Source organism: Anser cygnoides, chromosome 5 (genome assembly GCF_040182565.1).
Source record: "Anser cygnoides isolate HZ-2024a breed goose chromosome 5, Taihu_goose_T2T_genome, whole genome shotgun sequence".
NCBI lineage: Eukaryota > Metazoa > Chordata > Aves > Anseriformes > Anatidae > Anser > Anser cygnoides.
This window is the reverse complement of record NC_089877.1, coordinates 62,488,798-62,509,604: the sequence shown is the minus strand read 5'-3', so window position 1 is coordinate 62,509,604 and position 20,807 is coordinate 62,488,798. Positions and strand designations below refer to the sequence as shown.

The following is a 20,807-nucleotide window of genomic DNA, read 5'->3' as shown; positions in this document are numbered from 1 at the left end:
GTGTGTAAGGCTGTCTTCCCTGGGAAAGTAAGAGGGATGTTGAAATTGATATGATTTGACATAAACGTTGCAGGTCAGGATACAGTAGCTGAGTGCTTCACTTTCAATTCAGTATGCTGCCTCTGAGCTCACCTAGATTCAAGAAATGGATGTAAATTTTCCCTCTTCCTCTGTGCTAAATGATACTGGAATGAACCTGAAAAGATTCTTGTCATGCTTGAGTGTTTGAAAAAGCTGTAAGTAACAGACCCTGCAACTGATTGTCTGCGGGATCACAAAAATATTACAGCTGCTTGTGTTTGGAGGATAAGCAAAAGTGATAGCTTTCTTATTTCAGTTATAAAATGTGAGCAGTCAAATAGTCCTTGATAGCGTTTTAAGGGGAGCATTTGGCAGTTTCGGAAATGAGTTGTCTGAGTTGTGCGTTTGGGTTAATGACCCAAATGATGCTTTGCATCCAATGTAGCTTCTCCGTAATGCTTAATGCAGTGAAGTTTCAGACATAACGTGATGTTATTCCTGTTCATTCCTCAGACTAAAATTTGGGCAGTTTGCTTTTGCACCTTCAGGTGTGCATGAAACACAGATGGGTTGGTGGGAACATGCTTGGTATGTCAGAGCAGGTATGTTTCGTAGTCTCTTGTCCCCCTGCATTACGTAAAGTCTTAATTTGTTTTAATTTTGCAACTTCCAGCCACTTTTGATCTGCTATTTAAGAAGAGACTGTAAATTGTTTCCATGTAAAACTGTGTGTGGGTCCTAAGTCTGTGGTGTTTTGGTTAAACAGACTTCCCCCTTCGCTTCTTTTCATTTTTATCAAAACCCAGCTGTGCATTGTGCCTTTCCTTTGAAAGGAATTTTGTGTTTATCTGACTTGTTTTGAATGTAGTGAAAGCTAGATCTCGCTTTATCATATCTATCTGTATTTAGTTTAACAAAATGCTGTATCAAATAATTTCAGTGGTATTTGGCTAGATTATAGATAACTCCCAGATGAATAGCGTTTTTCCTAGTATGAGAGATTTGGGGTTGGAAAGAAGATTCTTTAAACATGGTGCTTTGACCACCTTTTATTCTCCTTTAGCTAGAAGAAAAAGCACGCTTTGAAATGAACTTGATTAGTTTATACCCTGTATTTTGCCGTGCACTGGCATTGTTGGTTTTATGCAGTGGTGAATGGTTTTAGTTGACAGCTTTGGAGATGGGCTTAAAGCACTGAAGGAAATTGCCTCCTTGTTAAATGAATGCTGGGGGGGAGCAGTAAAATGCTGGAAATAAGGATTGTTAAGGAAGTCATTATGTGAAAGAACTGATTCTCTTACCCTTTGCTTTCTAGAAAGAAAACCCCTTGCATTCTAATGCTCTTCTGGCATATTACTTACGTTGGAATTGGGATAATAGTGTCTTAAGTGGTTATAGAGACTTGCTGTGGCTGTTTTTTTCTTTTTTTCCTACTGAAGGTAGCTGCTCTTTTTCCCTGCTAGCCAGATGGCTGTGGATGACTGCTAAGAAATGTATGATGTAGGTGCAGCTATACTCATTCCTGTCTCTGGCTGTAGTGTTTAACTGGGTTGCTTGGGTAGGTTTTCAGCTATTAAGTTGTTTGAAACAGGCTATTTGACTACTTTATTTGAAGCTCATCCTGAGGCTCTGGTAGTCTGCATCAGCATGTTCCTTCGGGCTTGTGAAGAGTATGAGCATTCATCAAACTCTTGTGCTGTTCGTATAGGTGTCTTGCAGAAGCCTATGCAGCATGTATCCTCCACTGCTGCTTCTTGAAATACGCATTTCCGTGTTGTCAATAATATGTACAATTGAAGATCTTTTTTTTAATAATCAAATTAATGTTACAATGCCAGTTGAAATTTCTACGGAAATATGTCTTTCAAAGCTGTGATAAAGGTCTGCTGTCCTTGGTTTCACAAGAGCAGAAAAAAACCAAAATATTTTCCAGAAAAATTATCTGGGACAAGTAACAAACCACTTGTTAAGCAGAATTTGGTCAGAGTTTAAGAATTTTCTGAAGTAAGTTTCCCCCTACTGCAGAAGAAATGTGAGATCACTTGCACAAGCGTCAAAATTGTGGGTTTGATCAGATGCAGTCTTTGTATGTTAAATGTAGCTGCTGTGATAAAACCCGACCCCTGTGCCCCTCATTTGGAGGCTGGTTGCTTCTGCCACTTGGCTTCCGTGTTTGCCTGCTCTGTAGACTCCTTTCTGCATCAGGGAGGGGGAATATCAAAATGACAGGGGCTTGGGCAGTTTGAATGAAACTGAATGTGTAGTGCGAATAAAACAGATTAAATGCAGCTCTTAAGAGATTAACATGGTATTTGTAAGCCAATAGTATCCTTTCTCTTTATATAGAGGTTGAAATTTATATAGATCAGGTGTTTATCTTCTCGGGTTGCCCATATTATGTAAGCTAAACACGGAGAAGGGTTAGTCAGATGTATTTTCTCTAAATACTCTCCTTAAAAAGAAAAGACAACTTTTTGCTACAACGGCAGGATTGTCCTGCTGCCTGGGGAGGAGTCGTGCTACAGCTGATCAACCAGCCTTATCTGAACCATAGTGTGCCAGCTCTTTTCAGGACTTTGTGGGGTGGGGGGAGCTGGGAAGAGGCCACAGCAGCCAGGGATAGGTTCTTTCCCTCAGCCGGGAGCACAAACCAGAAGAACAACCAGTTCTGTTCTGGAATGCTAAAGGAGAACCAAGGTCACCCTGGAGAACCCCTGTCACTTCCCACGTGGCTTCTTGCAGTGTTTTCGGTAGATAAGGTTCAGCTTAATCTGAATACCCTGGGAAGGAGGGAAGTAGGTTCTAGCATATCTGATGTGTTGCAGGTGGCCCTGAAAGCCTTTTTCACAGTGTGCCTAACCGTTTAGCCGTGTGTTCAGCTCATCCACGCTTCTCTTTCTGATGAGAAAGAGGCTGGCTGCATTTGACCGTAAAAGCACAGTAAGTTTAGCATAGAGCATTTAGTCAAGGTGGCTCCTAGGTTCTTAATGGTAGCAGGAGCAATTGCCACTATCTTTTGGAGTATAGTAAAAAAGCATTTTTAAGGGTCCATATCTATAGCAGACTTTTCGAGTAGTCTCGGTTTGACAAGTAAAAATATCCCCTCTAATCACTAGCCAGCCATGCCAACTCAGCCTTTGCTCTGACAGTCCGCCTAATAATTACAGGGGTTATCAGGTCAGGCTGTATTTCACTGAAGCCACTGCAGCCTCTTCGGAGGCTCTAGGGCTGTACGGGTAGCACTAAGCTAGGCAGGCAGTCCTAAAACCTGGTGCTGAGGGCAAGAGGCTTGTGGTGAGCACACAGGATTGATCGCTGTGCCAACAAGTGTCCCAGAAGTACTGGAGGAGGGGATGCTTTCTAAGGTGTTTTATAGGGGTAGAATGACTTCCCAAATGCAAGTTACAAGAAAGAATATTTGTCTCGGAGGGGGGGGGTGTGGGAAATGCTGATTATAGCCACACTTAACTATTCTGACATACCTTTCTCAGGAATAATCAAATTCACAGATGCAAAAACATCCCCTTAATTGGGGAAAGAGATGAGACTATTTGGGACTTCAGAACTTGCTTGTTTGGATTTTCTTGCTCTACAGGACGACTGCTTTATTAAGCTACTCTGCTGGTAGAGTGATCAGGAAGCATTTCTGCCTGTAGAGATGTCTTAGCCAGCAGAGCCTCAGGTGGAACTATGTGCCTTTCGTTCAGGACTTCCTCCGAGGTTGCTTAAACCTTGTGTTGGATCCGTGGCTCTTGTTAATCAAAGGATGGAAGCCCTTGTCTTATCCATAGATTACTCGATGCTATAGTTAATAGTAACAAATTCTACTTAAAGCTACTTTAGTTAGTGCTGTAACTTCTTAGAATCTTTTATTTCAGAGAGAAAAATCAGATGGGAATCGAGTCTTCTAGCACATGAGGCTGCTGTAAAATGGAAAAGAGAACAGGTTATTTAGGTTCCTTGGTGGATTTGGCAGGGAGAACAAGAAGCTTGCTTTGACCTGGATCTCTCTTGTTGCATGGATGGGGGAGAGTTGTTACTCTGAAGATGTTGAAGTCGTAGGACACATCTGTTGAAGACATATAAACACCGTTTGCAAGGTGGAGAGGGCTGGCTTTCCAGATTAACCGAAATGTTAACAGAAATGTTGTAGATGCACTGGATCAAGTCCTCAAGTTGGGGATGGACTAGGTGACGTCCTGCAGTTCTGTCTAGCTCCATCTTCTGCCATTCTGTGACCAGCAAGCAGGCGTATGCTTTCCCAAAGGTCCACGTGGTGAGAAGGGAAGGGTGCATCTCCAGAACACCAAAGAGAACCTTTTGGTCAGTCTAGGCTCCTTGAGCTACCTCTGCAGATTGGAAATAAGTAGACTTATTTCTGGGGGGTGCTGGCAATAGTACTCTTCTTCCCACCTCCCGGGAACTTCTGCGTTAGAGGGTTTTCTTGTAATCTGTGGCAGTCATCTGTGAAGCACTACAGTGTTTGTTAATCAAGAACCAGTCCTGCATTCGCTGCCAAAACCTCAATCAATATTATTTTTAGAAGGAAAAAAATAGAAAGTCCCAAACCATTCAAGTTACTATGCTGAAACAGTACAGTAGTTCTGTGTACAAAATGAATTGTTCGGTATGGTACAAGGGGGTGGTGTAAAGAATGAAATATCAAGAGTTGAATTACCTAAAAGGAAATGTAAGTTCGTATATTTTGCTGTCAATATTCCATATATTAGAACTTTGTTTGCATTTTGTTATAAACTAGCATGTGGACTTTTTTTTTTCCTTTTAATCTGTGTTCAAGAAAGTAAAAGTTGGATGCTTCGGCAGAAAAGGGCTTTCCAGTTGGTCAGGACTCTAGCCTACAGTTGTGAAAAGCCCTGCAGTTGGATATTGGCAAGGTGAATAATGTATCTTTAGACTTACAGTGTTGTAGACATCATAACTCTAGGCTCACAGCACTGCCAAAGGAATCTTTCTCCTGCCCCTTGTGCTTTTTTTCTCTTCTTACTGTTACAAGTGCTTCAGTGGCCTCCCAGTGCACGGGGGAGCAAGGTATTGATGTGGTTTAAAACTAAATTTAAAGCATAAATCTGGTTTTATTTCCAATTCATGTGAACCAGGGAGGGAAGCTGGGAACAAAATAGCAAATGAAGGGTGGAACTGCCGCTTTTGGCTGCGGTGTTGGCCCACACGAGTTCGGTGATGGTTTAAAATAAAAGTGTAAGCCCAAACTGACTTTTTGCTCTGTGCTGAGCATCTACTGCTGTATGATACCAAACATGGCATCAGAATGTACTTAAAAGGAAAAATTCACTCAAGCCTGACTTCACAAGGAAAGCAGTTGCTAATACTCTTGCGGCTTTGTTGTTTAGCGCAGCAAGGACGTGCTCTGGGTAGTGTGTCAGCTGTTCGAGGCTGAGGCTCTGAAATGGGATAGTTTGCCCCTAAAAGTTTTGTGTGCACTGGAGCCCTTGGTATTAGTGAGGAAAGCTAGGTGAAGTCGCTCCTGTTTGCTCAGTGGAAGTATTACCGGTGAAAATTACTACCTGACCTGTTTGTAGTCAGTCTCCTGGGAGGTGAGTTGCATAGGTATGAAGAAATGTTTAAGTTTTGTCATAGTTTGTATTTTCCTAGCATTTTAAAACTTGGCTGCAAGCAGCAGCTTTTGTGTATGGTAGCTAATAGCTGTTCTCCCTCATCTTGGGGTTGACTTCCATGAGTTGAAATCAGACTTTTCTAGGTGCAGGTCAAGATTTCTAGAGCTCTTCCCCTAAATTACAGGGGTCTCGCTTAGTTCCTTTTAAAAGGAGAAGGGGGAAAAGAGAGAAGGAGAGTGCGGGGACCCAAGACACAACAACTTGTGGAACAAGCATCCCATGAGCATTTCCAAACTTGATGATCTTTGAAGTAGACCAGTAGGTTGCTACAAGGCTAGTGGAAAACAGGAACTTGCCGCAGTGCTTGGCCTGTGGGAGAGAGCGTGTGTGGCCTTGCTCTCCAGAGAGCGGAGGGGAGGCCCTCGTGGCGTGTCCCAGCCCTGGGGAAAAGCGGGACGGGGGTTTGCATGTCATTGTATAGCAGAGTCCTCCCCAGTCTGATGTAAATCTGTAGGGAACTGGCTTTGTTAGTGATGGTGCCCGCAGCCCGTGCCAGCACCGCTCCCTTATTCGCAAGGAACAGCGCTGTCAGCAGAGACCTGTCCCACGAGGTTTCGCAGCGCCAGCTGTCCCGGGATTGAGGAGCGTGTGGAAGAAGCACGGGGCTGCTCTTCTACCCGCCATGTGGGAGAGCTTCAGGAGTGCCCCTCAGACCCGTGAGGGAGCAGGATGCCCTCCATGCAGGTGCATTTCTCCTGGCGCAGTTTCCTTAGCTGGACGCAACGCTCGCTTTCGGCTGCACGTGGGTGGTGCCGTCTTCCTGTGAGGCAGCTCAGCTCAGAAGGCCGACGAGGCCAAGCCAGCAGGGTGGGTGCACGCAGGCCCTACTGCAGCTGGGGAGATCCCGTGGCCCTAAAACTGGCTCCTTTGTGGCTTTTTTTGCCACTGGGGTTGTTCAGGAGGTGTCAGGGAAAGGTGGGGCCCAAGCGCTGTGGGGAGGGCTGGGCCGTGGCGCACAGCTTGAGAAACGTGGCCTGGAAAAAATGAGCTCGTCTGCTGGCTGTGAAGGGGGAAGAGGCAAATTCTGATGCTAATTTTTTCTCCTGGGAAACACATAGGTATGCCGGTAATTGTCCTATCTCCTTTTTAGCAGCGTCGGATCAAAATTAAACTTACAAGTCTATAATTAAAGCATAACAAATAGTAAAAACTACTTGAGTCCTCCTGCCCTTTTCACAAAGGGAATTTAGAAACTGGCACAAAGAGAACCTTCGTGAAAAACTTGTCAGTGCTAATCAGGACGAGCGAATTAAACTTTCACTTTGCTTGCATTTCCTTCCTATTTGAAGTTTCCAGAAGGCCTTTTAACCTTGAGTGGCTTCTTTCTTTCCTTGTTTAAAAACTGTTTAAATTCCACAAAAAAAAAAAAAAAAAGAAATGAAATCAAGTAGCCTTTCCAGTTATAACTGCTTTGTGTATATGGGGGGGGGGGGGGGGGGGGGGGGGGGGGGATAATAACCCTACCCTCTTTTAACTTTCATTGAAACTGCTTAAGTTTGGTGCTGTTAAATAGTTATATGAGTACAAAAATGTTTAATTACAGAACATAAAGCTAGTGATGGTGCTACTTATAAATGATTTCTTCAGGAATTATCGGTTTCTTGGGTTTTCAGGTACAAATACTGGTAGACGAATATTGTCTTTAACTCTCCTACAGTAAAAGTTTCTGGCGTATTTGTGGTAATAGCGTCATTGGAAGACAGCGCATGTATGTATCTGAAAAGATTCAATTTGCAGAATCAAATCACTCACGTGTTGAGGGCTTGTATTCGAGTTGCCTGTGGATCATGTTGATGTATTTTTCTATGAGGCAGTCTCTTTTGTGGTGAGAATCACCTGTGTTAACTGAGTGCGTGTGTAGGGTTAATAACAAGCTTTCTGATATGAATAGGCATGAAATAAGTAATTTACTCCTGGTGTTCTGCTGTGTGGGGGAATCTTTGTTAATATTCCAGAGATACAGTAATCTTCCCTGTGAAAATAAGAGTGGGAGAACAAGTTCAACTGTAGCCCAGCTGAAAAACTCTTAACTTCTTGTTGAGTCATGGGATCGTGTTTTTTAAATATTTATTTAAACAAACAAACCTCAAGGCTGGTTTTAAATGTTTTAGAATATTTAAGTCCTTATGTTCTAGAGCTTAAATTTGAGGCTGTGATCTCCAATCTGTTCTCCTTTGTGCTCATGAACATTCAGTGGTCCTGCAGCTCAGATCTCAGGTACTCAGATGCTGTTCAGGAGAAGTTTAAACTATTTTTCTGTGTGAGGCTGTAGCCTTCTGCAGGGCAGTGCTGCAGGGCTTCAGCAACGAGACTGCCTGGTTTCATCTGCTGTACTTTTCTTTTTACAAAAAGATTCAAATCTCTCCAACTACGTTTTCTTGTTAAACAAACTAGGTAGGTATGCATGCAAAATGGTAATGATATGAAAAGTATAGTTCTGGGCTACTGCATTGCTTTTTCCTAGTCAGCAGTTGTCAAAGAATTTCTCGTACAACCTGAGCAATGAGTGACTATTGGCCTCCTGTGGGGCTACAAACAACTTGTTGTAATCTGAAGATAGTGTGGTGGATGTAGAGCTGAACTCCTTCAAAGTGCAACTCTAAACAGATGAGTTCTCCTAATTTTTTAACCTCTTCTGCTTTTCAGGGAGTCTGTCACCTTTAAATCTTCCTTTAAATCTTTAAATCTTCCTTTTCCTTCTCCTGTCCAGGTTCTTTTCTTTGTTGTGATGTTAGCTTTTAATCTCAAAGGCTGTAGGAGAGGAATAAATGTGATCTAGTATAGAACAGACCTTCCCAGTAAGACTACTGAAATCTGGAAGCGGAATTGCAGCTGTAGTTCTTCAGGGCAAAGTCTGAAAACTCTGAAGATCAGGTATGACAGGGGCATCTGTGCTCTAAGTCCAAGCCCTGAGAGTGCTTCACAGACCAGTTGCGAGTTGTCAGGGATGTTACAGGTGAAGGTGCTATGATGAGAAGCGTTTACCTTTCCTAGATCTTTGGGGAGGGGGAAATGTGATTTCCGTGCTTACGCACTGCAAAGAAACTTCGGTTGGTTCCTTCCCAGGGGAAGGAATTATCCCCTTGAGGCTTAACGCTTCTCTGAATAACTTGTCCACTGGGGCTCTGTCCTGGGAGAGATGAAAGAACTGGTGAAGGCTACTGTGCTACACCTGATAAAGGCTGTTATTAACAAGTCCTCAAATAGTCACATGAATTAATAACACTCATGTCTTCCTTCGTTAATAATAAATGAAACCTTTATGATTAGATTTAAAAAAATCCTATGTGGCTAGACTAAAATTCCATTTCATTTAGGTTGAATTGCCCCTAAATTGTGTGGGTTTTTTTCCTCCAATCACTCCTTTTCTTCCACTTGTCTTCTCTCCTCTTACGTGAGCTGTGGGGAAGGGAATGGTAGGGTAGAGCAGTTTTCAAACTCCCCATGTCATGAAATTGCAGAAAAGATTTAGAACTTGTTCTTCCAAATTCCTTTAATTCTAGAGGTGAAGAACTATTTCTGTGGCTGAACAGCTCACTATCATTTGTAGTTGATGACCTTATTAGCGATGAGTAAAACTTCAACCATTGGCAGGAAGGGAATGTTGGAAGGCCCATAGTAATTTAGGAAGCAAAGCTGACTCGGGCTGTTACTTGTTTTATAACCACATCCTTGAAATTATCAGGATATTGTGACCAAATTACTGCTTTCCTTTTCTGTATTCTAAATTGTTGATGTTTATTTAAATGACAAACTTTTTGTTTCATTCTAGGTATAATGGCTCCCTCCCTAATGGTGACAGAGGACGCAGGAAAAGCAGATTTGCCCTTTATAAGCGACCTAAGGCAAATGGAGTTAAGCCCAGCACTGTTCACGTGATTTCTACTCCTCAAGCATCCAAGGTATGCAGCAGTGAGACATATTTTATTTTCCTAGTGATCCTGGGTTGAGAACAACTCATGTATCACAGCTGCCTGATTTACCTTGCTGTTGGTTCATTCCATGGTGGTCAGATACTTGTTCTGATGAAGTCTGCACTGGATTTTCTTGGTAGAGATGTGTATCTTTAATCCAGTTACTTATTTAAAATAGTCCTTAACCTCAGGTATGAGTTAATCTGACCCTTCTGCCCTTGTTCAGAAAGCTGATGGATTTATCCGAGTCATAGAATAGTCATGTGATGCAAACACAAGTAGTGCTTATTTCTTTTTCACTGGAGTATAGGGTTAGTGTGTGTTTCCTCTTCAGGAAGATAACTCAAATAGTGTTTTTAAACAAAATACAAAAAAACAAAACAACAACAAAAAATGAAACAAAAACTCAGTGATTCCTATAGGCCGTTCATTTTTGTTGCTAATAATATTGTGTATATTTTCACCTGAGGCCTAGCGTAGGGAAAGAAGGAAAAGTATTACAGTAAATATATTAACATAGTAACTTATTAGCATACAGAATTGTCTTGGTTAAAGTTCTGTTGGTAGAATGCGTTTCATGGTGCAAAAAGTCATCTTAACCTCTCTCAAACCATTTTTGCCAGAAGCAAAAAGTAAGTAGAGTTCTGGTCAAACCGTAGGTCAGTCCTCTGGTGACCCTCACAAAAATGGATGGCTTATGCAAGGTATACATCACTTCCCCAAAATATGTACTGGGGAGAGGGGCACCATACTCTGATCTCTTAAGCGTGCTCTCTAACGTGGTTAAGAGAAGAGTATTGTTTAATGCATCGTATATGTTGTTTTCTTTCATAATACATGCCACGCATAGCGCCCACCCAAGCATGTCAAAATGTACTATATCAGTTTTTTCAAGACTTTACAGGGCTTGCATAGTGTAGATGAATATGTAGTCTTTCGGGTTTGTGTAAATATTTTTCAGCATTCATATTTTTAAAATAAAAGTATTGGTGAGTTAAATCTTTTTGATGAAATCAACTTTCGAAATAGGCCTGTATTATCTGTGTGTATGTTGGCAACCCTGGTTTGTTTGTTAAAAATTTAATAAATTTAAAAAAAAACACGTTTCACATAGTTGATGGAAGTGTACACATACTTGCACTGGATAATCTTAAGCATTTGGACTTCAGATAGTATTTTGGCATTTGATTTTCAAAATATTTAAACACCTGACAGACACCACAAGGAATCTGGTTAATGTACATCTGCTTTGTTATTGTAGTGCAGATAAAATATGTGCTGTACAAATTAATGTCCTTATAAAGATAGCACAGGGCCTGAGACATTGAGGTGTTTCCTTCGAGGATCTGGACTCAGGTGGCTATGTCAGGTTGAATGTATTCTTTTGCACTTTATCTGAACCCTCATAAAGGAGCTTTTGTGTATTTATACTGTTGTCTGGGGCAAGGCTGGTGGATGTGTGCCAGCACAGTGATGCAGTGGATTTCAGTTAGTGCTCTTTCAGATGCACAGAGATGACATTACGTTTTAAAACACTTTTTCTTAGGCTTTTCTGACATCCTAGACACCAGAGTCTAAATCTGTTTTTCCAGGAACAGCTTCTGCACACAACTTCTGTAAATGATTCCAGAAATGCAGGGAATTACAGAATAGACAGTGAGATGCTTTGTTCTTGGAAAATAATGTGCAACTTGACCTTAAAAAAATCTTTGTTCTGCTCTCAATCTTTCAGTTTAATTCTTGTTTAGGGAAGAAGAAAAAACAGTGGGAACATGTACTGCACAGGATATTACAAGTTTCCTCCTTTACATGCTCCCTTGTACCTTTTCAGATATGAGTTCTCTGTTTTACTTTGCATGTTTGTCACTGTGTGAACTGAATCTTTGAGTAGAAAGAACCACGTTATTCCTGGGCTACTGATACTTTTTTGGTGGTGGATAAAACTCTGTCTCCATCTGTTTTGTCGCTGCTGTGGCATGGATCCTTGAATGCTCTGCCTAGCTGGTTTTGTGCTAATTCTGTTAATGCAGCAGCTCAAGAACTGTTGACTGTCACCAATTTTAAGTTAGCATGTCAGCTTGAAAACTGCAATAGATCATAAGAGCGTACTTGTCATGTTCCATTGTCCCTGCTATGCAGGTGTCAAGGACAGCTGGAATAGCAATGGTTTCAACAGTAAATTTAGCTGGGATAATTGCATATGAATCAGTGCCTTTTTGTTTTTTCCCCCGGAGTGCTTGTTTTTTGCCACTCTGCCTTCTGGAGGTGCTGAAAAAGATAATTTGGAGTTGTTTGGCCTTCTGAGGATTTCTGAGGATGTATGGATATATTCTGGGGGAAAGCAATACATGGGGTAATAAGTCACAAGTTTTTTTTCAGAGTACTGAAAAAGTATGCATACGTATTTTCAATGTTACATACTTCAGAAACTGTTTTATTAACTCTGTGCTTAGGCACCATTCAGGGAATTTTCTGGTGTCATTCTTTTCCAAAACTCAGGCCGTTTGTTGGAGACAGGCTTTTCCAGCAGGGCCAAAATCGGTTGTATTGCAAGAAAACTCTTAGGCTGTCTCCTGGCTTGCGGTATATGACTGTATCAAAATCATCAAGTCACAAAACAGTGTATCCTCACTCTTCTTAAAACTTGAATGTAGAACAGGAGAGGCCATTACTTGCATTGGCTTGGATCTCCTGATGAAGAGGAAGTCTGTCACCAGGTAAGATCGTACGAGCCATGAAAACCTTCTGTGACTACTCAGATCTTAGGTGCAAGTTTGTCCATAGCTCATCATGGCATAGTTAGAATTGCGGGGTTTTATTGTCAAGCTTGTGAAAGCAACAGTGAATAAACTCAACCAAACAAAAAGCCTTTAATTTTGTTAAAGTTTTTTTTTTTATTTGGTTGAGTTTAACTGTTGCTTTCATATGTAATAGTTAATGCCATGAAGCTCAGATCTGGGTCTGCTGGTGTGTGATAGGGTTACAGGCTTTACTTAGGCAGAAATTTTCCAGTGACTGTGGAACTTCATGAAAAGTTACATCCCCCCTCACTATAATGACCTGGGAATCATGAGATGTTAAAATAGAATTTTCTGGGTTTCTTGTGTTTTTTCTTTGTTTTGTGGGTGGGTGTTGTTTTTCATCTGGGGTATATAAGTATGTATGTCTGGCAAGGAAAGAGGGGAAAGAGGTGTCTGGCTGAAAACAAAACCGGCTTAGAACAATGTTTGAGGACGGTATGTCTGTCTTACAGATCTTAAGTGGGTGACTAATACGCCCTGTCTAAATAAGACCCTGATCCCATTTTCTGCCAAGCAGAGATGTGCATCTTCCCATACACATCCAATCTGTTGGTTCAGCGGGCTGTTAGGTTAATGCTTTCCCGCTGTGCAAGCTCCTTTTTCCTCCTCATCACAGCCAACACGAGCTCCTTGTTGGCTGCTGCTACCTGTGGTTCTTCTGGCACGGTGGGAGATGACTCCTCCAGTTCTGCCCGGGTGCGGGCTGCTGGCACCTGGCACCAGCAGTGCGGTTACTGGCACTACCGAACGCCCAAGTGATGTCATTGCCCACGACTAGTTATTTCTGCCTTTAGGTTTCTTTATGGGTTTCTAATGCTTTGGAACCGCTTTCATGGGTGCGTAGGTTAGAAAAATGAAGTGCTTCATGCGCTCGAGTTACTCGAAGTATGCCTTTTGGAGACATGAACTGTGCACGGGAGTTAAGTAGTTGACGTTAGCCCCCCAGGTTTCCCTAGGATTACTCGGGAAGCATGAATGAATTCTACTGTAGCAGTATATAGGAATTAACTATAACTACAGTAGTAGCTTACTTGCTACGTGAGACCTTCCAGTGCATTTTACTCAATGGGCAGGAAAATATAACCAGCAAGTACCAGAAGTACTCCTTTCTAACAATGGGTTGCTGTGTTTTGATACCCAAACTTTCTTGTTAGATATTAACGCTGACTTGATAGCAGATTGCAAATGTCCTTTGAATTGCTGCAGAGTACAGAGTAAAAAATAAATCTACCTTTAATATCCTTTTTGTGGAGGTACGACTTGGTATTTTTTGTCTGCCTTGGGATAAAAGTTTTCCTTTGGTAACCTGCGGTAGATAAAGACAATGTATTTTTCCCCTATGAAATTACCGTTTCAAGCTGACTGGGAAAGATCTTTCTGACTTCAAGTCCAATTACCTGCCGAGCTGGCTTCTGCCTTGTGCTATCACAACAGCAGCTTGTGTAGTCACTGGCTGGGTTCCTGCAGCTCACATCAAGTTTCATGCTGCTACTGGAAAAGAACAAAATGCAGCCATACGAGTAATTATCAGGTCAGGGGAGAGAGCTGCAGTGTGTGCTTTGAGTGACTGGAGAAAAGGAACGCGTAGGATTCTTGCGATTAGTTATCTAATGCAGATTATTGCGCGTGCTTTGATGCACTCCGTGAATTCTGAGCAAAAAGGTCCCTGATCCTTTTGGTGCTGCTTCGGGATGAGAGCTGTAAAGCTTGGCTGCTGTAAAGGGGGCACTATGTGTCAGTGGCTTGTCTCTTTCCTCTTGGGCTTATTTTTGGTGTAATCAATTCGTGGAGCGCTAACTTGTTCTGAGGTAACTTAATCACATGTGTCTTGAAAGTCCAGAGTTGCGCGGAGGCAGTTTTTTCCTGGCTCATGTGCTTGAATAAGGGTTTCCTTAGCGTTGAGTGTCCTTTCCTAGTAAATGAGCATCATCCTAGCATGTGCAGTCCCTACCCCTTTGCTCTGGAAAACAGTAGGGCATGGGTAAGCAGAAGAAAATGGTTAGACCCGTTTCATTGGTATGGTTTAATAAATAACTTACTTTGTTTGATGCTCTCCTTCCTAGGCTTTTGGGACCTATTGAACCGAATGCATGTCAAAGGTTTTGGAAAATCACTTTACAATGTTTCCTAACAAAAACCAGATGCTTAGTGAAGGAAGGGGAATTAAAATTGCTGAGGACTACAATTACTTTTTTTATGACTTAACATTGTTTTTGTTTTTCATGCTCTCCCTTCAGAGGGTAGACAAAAGATCAGAAAATGCTTTCCTTGTAAACTGTTTAAACTACATCTGCTATAAATCAAGATTTAGAGGAGATTCTTCTTGAATTCGAGTGTCCTTTGGAAGAGGAAGAAGGAAGTGCTGAAGGTGTGTTTCCCCCCAGGCACTCCCGTTTCATTTTCCATAGGGAGCCAGGCTGTATCCTGCCACAGCACAATCGGTTCACAGCTTCCCTTACCCTGCCAGAAATAACCTGGGGGAGTTCAGCCTCATGGAACCGGATAGCTGGGGGAGCTGGAGGCTGTGCATCCCAGGTGAGCGTAAAGCTGCAGCGGGAGATCAGATGCTGCAAACCTCTGCTGCCAGTCGGGGCAAGGTCTTCAGCTGCTCTAGCCACTGGGAAAGCAACCACTAGGATCTGTGCTTCTGGCAGCAGAGCCACTTATTTGACTGAAAGATGATAATTTCGCTACTTCAGCTTCAGATGGCGTGACTTGTTTGAAACTAACTTCTTCCAGTTTGAGTGGGTTCTGCAAGTCCGTCCACACCCCAGCACATAAACACCCCTGTCCCCGATTTAGAGTGGAAAGTTTGGACCATCTAGTGTAGTGGTGAAGCTGTCCTGTTACACACGCTTCCTTTATTCATGCTCTTAATTGCCTGGGATGGATCTGGTCTTAGAGGTGCATGGGCTAGTCCTAGCTTCTGAAAGGTTAAGAGAGAACCGGAGTCAGGGTTGTGATCAAATGAGTCTGTGTGGTGGTGTGCCGCTCCTTGAGCTTTCTGTAGGAGAAAACACATCATCGCACGTTGGCACTACAAAGCGAGAACCTCCCCCGAGTGCCACAGACAGTGACAACCTGCTGTTGCGTTCTAGGGTTTGGTTTGGCTGTGCTGCAGCACGATTATCGAACAACCTGGTGCCTGTTTACAACTGCTAGCAGCATCTGGGACTGGGAGCATCTATACTACAGGAATTCCCAGCTTCTGTTTTGGAAACGTGCTTCCTCACCCCTGTCGCGGGGGGGCTTTACACAGACCTGAAGTGCGACTCACACGTTAGGTTTGAACTGCAAAGCACCCGCAGGGAGAGAGACGGCTGGATTCTAGGCTGTGCAGAATGCGGATTTATGGCACGCGTTACGCAGAGAGCCTGTCTTTGCCCGAGATGTGTACCGCAGAGCTAAGGCAGATGTTCTGGCGCTGGGAAGAAGCATACAGCCGTCTGCATACTGTGCTTGTATTGCCATCTTTCAGGGAAATTGAAAGTTCCTGGAGCGTTTGTTGCTGATATGTGCATAGGTGGTTTCATGTGCAGAAGAAGAAGCGGTGAAAAGAGGAGCGCGCAGCCAATAATGGATGTGGTTTTTTTTTCTGGTAACCCAAACTGTGGTGTCTCAGGGAAATTGCCTTAAATGGCTAAAGCGCTGTATTTTGGAAAAATGAGGTAGCGTGTACTCAGTCACAGCAGTACGGAGCAGCTGTCCTGGAGCAGAGGAGCTGGAACTGCATCAAACGGTAGATGAGACTCCTGTGTTTTAAGGGTTTGTTGAGAGGAGCAATTATTTGGAAAACACAGGAAGCGATTGAAGCCTCATGGGCCAACAGAAACTTTTCAAAGAAACAAAGCGCTGCTATTCCTGTTTTACAAATTCGAAAACAGTTATTTTCCAGAGTGCTTTGAGGTTTTGTTGGTGGAAAGAACAAAATCGAAGTTTCTTTGTGGGGGGTGTCTTACAACATCTGTAAAAGGAGCAATTAATTTCATCTGTTCACTACAAGTGCTAGAGGGGTGACTGAATTTTGAGGCTGTGAGATTCCTGTTTCTGCTGTTTGTAGGTCTTTGAGAAGTGTTTTTGCATTATTTTAGATGTAGGACTGCTTCGTTTTGGGGTTCTGCAGTTTTGTTCCTATTCAACAACGAAGATGTCACAAAGATTTTTAGAAAATGGGGAGTACTTTATCAGGACGATCACTTTGGAAGGGATGTAGCCATAGCAAAGCTCTTACGATAATGCTTCATTCGCTGAACCCTCCAAGCTCTTCAGTGTTAACAAAAATAATCAGTGTTTGGAGGTCATAGGAGCAACTCAGAATTCCGTAGCACTAAGGATTTACTTCCACAAGGTCACTATCTTTTTTGGGTCATCCCATGAGGTGGCCTTCTGTAGAAACCAGCTTGTCCAGCCGTTGCTTCCACACCATACCTCGTACTTATGTGACCTCTTTATGAGACTGTGTGTGTTGTGTACAGACCCGCCTTTAAATTCTACATATGTCTCCTGTCCGTAGTGATTCTGCCAGTACTTCAGGAACTTCAGGACTCTGCAGATGCCTGCTGTGAGATAATGTGTGTGGTAATATATACTTTGGCCTTCTAATTCAGTAACAGCAGATGCCTATCGCTCTGACTCGAGGAAGCTAATTATAGGCCCAGCACTGCCAACTTGCTCGGTTCTGCAGTACTCAGTTTTCCTCCAACTATCTATCAGTGCGAGTTCTGAGTTCTGTCTCCTCCACCGAGCTCACCGCAGTCAGGGAGTGATGGATGATCTCTCCTATCTTTGCTTTTTGATATTGGCAAGCAAGGAGAGGTATCGCTCCCTGTCAAGTTGAAAAACTGGATTTGGGGCACTGAAGTCGGATTTGCATTTCCTCCCCTAAAACTCTCACTCTGATTACTCGCCTGGCATTTCTCTGGCTGCTCGTGGAATGGGACCAGTGTCTTAACAGTGATCTGTCTTGGGCTGGACGACTTCTGAGGTGCTGCTCTCTGCCTTGGATGTTAGCTCTGGGAACAAGATTTCCCTGGGAATTGTTCCTGTTTTCCAGGTTTAAGATACTGAGATGTTTTTCTTCCCCTTCTGCTCTCCCCCAGGACAGGGAAAGGAGAAACAAACATAGCCCTGACTTACTTATTTTTGATGTGGCTCCCATGTGACCAAAGGTACTCTGGTTCCTGCAGAATTGTTTCTCCTCTAAGACCTCTCAGCTGATGGGATGATTAAATGACAAAGCATTCCCAGTTTGCAGCTTGAATAGCTCTTGTGTCTGAAACAGGAACGCTCAGCTTCAGTTAAGGATGCCCTCAAGAGCAGGGGAATGTGAAAAGAACACTAAACTCCTCCTGGTGATAAAGACCAAGTTTTATGCTTGCTCTGCAGCAAGGCAAACTTCTATTTTTATTGCCGGTTAATTTCAAATTCAGTTAAGTTTAACTGCGGAGATGCCTTCTTTTGTAGGTTCACACTTATGGGGATCAGGACTTCATGGGACCAGAACTTGCATGTTAACATCCCTGATGTTCACGTTGTTTCTGAACCTGCTGCAGCTTGCTTTACTCCATCTCTTTGAGGGATTCTCCATAGAAGCTGGTTTTGGGGTAGGGGTTGCAGCATCTAGGGATAAGAGCTTCTGTCCCTTTCCCAAGACAGTGCTTTTCCTAAATACATGTTGTTTCTCAGACATATTTTCAGCTGAATCTAGAGTTTACTCCATCTTTTCCCTCCCTGTCCTCATAAGTTGCATGCATTCTTGAACAAGATATGATGTTTTCTCATCGCCAAGAGTAAATTCATAGGACCAGACACTCCCCATAAATATCCAAAGGTTTTGTGATATTGAGTTGTGTGATACTCTCATAGCTGTATTAAGACCGTTGTAGACTCTGTGCCTTCAGAATGGTTCAGCTCCCAGGATTGGCCTCAGTCACACGGTACCATTGTAATATAACATTTGCCAAAATACAGAATCCTAGAGTCATTTAGGCTGGCAAAGACCTTCAAGATCATCAAGGCTAACAGTCTGCCTGACCAACCAAGTCCCGTCACTAAGCCCTGTCCCCGCATCTCAATGCCGCGTCCCCACATCGCTTCAGTGCCTCCAGGGATGGGGACTTCACCGCTACCCTGGGCAGCCTGTTCTTGTGCTTGACTGCTTTTTCCATGAAGAAATTCTTTCTGATGTCCAAGGCCACTGGCCTTCCTGACCATCTGGGCACGCTTCTGGCTCATGTTCTGTCCTAGATGTTCCTGTTCGTGCCTAGATGCAGCACCTGGTTAAGGCTGACGTTTAGTCCTTTGCTGAACTGTGGAGCCTGGGAGCCTTTTCCCCGCAACTGGGTCTCCACCTCGTCTTGCTTGGAGTCTCACTGGATGGAGGGACGTAAGCCGATTGCGCAGATAAACACCCGACCTCTCTTTGAAGCTCTTCCCTTCGCAGCATTCTGTCTGTGCATCTGTTTAGCATGCAGCCTCCTTCAGAGTCCAGAATTCCAGAGGAGGTAATTAAGGAGATGATGTGGTTATGAAAAAGTGAGGGAAGGGTATAGTTTTCAGCTTGAGGTCTGAGAGTGGTGGCGAAATGTTACTGAAGCAAAAGTTCTTTTATGTGTTGCACGAATGGTCAAAAAATCTTCAACAAGAATGGCTGGATTTCTTTAGATAGGATTTCTCTGGTGTTCACATTTGATGGTACTACTTCATATATCCAAACTTTAGTTTCTTAATTTTCTACCAGAGCAGGTTTGGAGGAAATGTTGAATAGGACAGTGGATGACTACAAACCCACAAAACTTGCAGGATGACTGAAATGAACTTGGGGTGGGCTTTGTGGGTTACTTTTGATGCTGGTCATCACAGGGAGTCTTTTGTCTGAACTTTATAATATTAAGACATACAGAAACGTTTTCCTCCTTTCCTCTGTGTTTTTGCATGCTAGCATTTAGTCTTCCACGCCATTTTCTCGCTGCTTCAGCCCACCAAAGAATCCTCCAGTGCTGCGGGTCAGCAATGAGGCAGTGCCTTGGTGGTCCAGGTGGGAGGCAGGCAGGAACAAAGCTGACCTCACTTCAGCGCGGGCAGCTGCTCTTATTTTGTTCCAAATGAAAAACTGGCTTTGGAAAGCTGGATTGCAAAACTAATAGCTCATAAAGTGTTCTTCCTAACTTCTCCCTCCCCCTCAAAGCTTTCTCGTATTCTTCTGTGGTGTTTAATCACAAAAATGACTCTCTTGCTGTTGTAGTGTAATAAAATAAGCTGTAAGTCAAAATGTTGGCAATTTATTGCAGAGACTGCCCCTGTTCTCTTAAAATGTCACTCATACAATCTTGACTGTAACTGAGAAGGACCAGCTATGGTTTACTTGTTAAATATATTTTTGTTCTGCAACGTAGCATTTGAGTATCCTTGTACTAGAGTAGCACATAGTGCTAGAGCTGTGTGTGTTACACACCTCGTGCTGCATGTAAAAACACAGGACTCTTCCTGGGGAACTTCTTTTTTCTGGAAAATAAAGAAGGATTTCAAAGAGGAAAAGTTGCATATCTGAATTCCCTTGGATGTTTACGTTTACTGAAGATCTCAAGTAGATTGTGAAAAATCTGTCTCTTGAGTCACAGTAGCTCCATTCATTAACTTGAAATCTTTTTCCAGAAGTGTTTCTGTGAAATATCTGCGTAATGTGCAGATGTAGATGGTGCAATGTATGTTTAGCATAATTTTTTGTAAACTGCTTTTATGGCTTTTGCTGTAGAAATATTTTAGGGATTTGGAAAAAAAAATGGAAGCGTTCCAATCATTTCTTAAATAATACTGCTTGAAAAAGAAAGCATTCAAATCGTTTTTTAAATAATACAGCTTTTTTGACAGAAAGGATTCGTGGCTTTAAATCAATGGAAATAAACTTGTTATTGTAAAACTCGGGTAGAGGGTTCTTTAACTTTAAACAGGAGTATATGCTCTTTGTTTGACCTACAGTAGCGTACTTTGTTCCAGCACTGGATGTCGGACAAAACCCCTTTACAATCTAACAGTTAAATCCTTTGGCAGAACGCTTTTCTTCCTGTTTGCTGCAGGGCTTTAATTCCAGACGTTCAAGTTCAGAAGGCTTTTTCTCAAGGACTGGGCTTGAGGAACATCCCCAAATCCTGACAGATCAGGTTTGCTCCTCCCACGTGTACTTTGTAGCATCCAAGCTTAAATTCTAATCCGTGGCGCTCTAGGATTGATAATCTCTCTTTTGGTATCTGCGTACTTCCCGCTGTCCTGTCTGCTTTCATTTCAGTTTGCCTTGTTTTGTGGCTCTGCTCACTGGATATAGACTTCTGATGTGAAACACTGTCCAAGGCTTTGGAAATCAACATTTGTGCGATAGCAGTGGTAAAGCAGAGGCATTTCATCACTTAATCAAGTGATGA

At 42.8% G+C, this 20,807-nt stretch overlaps 1 protein-coding gene across 2 annotated transcripts in view; it reads left to right on the top strand.

Moving 5' to 3' along the window:
- PELI2 (pellino E3 ubiquitin protein ligase family member 2) overlaps positions 1 to 20,807 on the top strand; it is a 76,313-nt gene that overhangs the window by 15,221 nt on the left and 40,285 nt on the right. For both annotated transcript variants that reach the window (XM_066998565.1, XM_048066096.2), the window contains exon 2: positions 9,448 to 9,577. In XM_066998565.1, the coding sequence (XP_066854666.1) occupies positions 9,448 to 9,577 (130 nt within the window). The remainder of the gene's footprint in view (positions 1 to 9,447; positions 9,578 to 20,807) is intronic.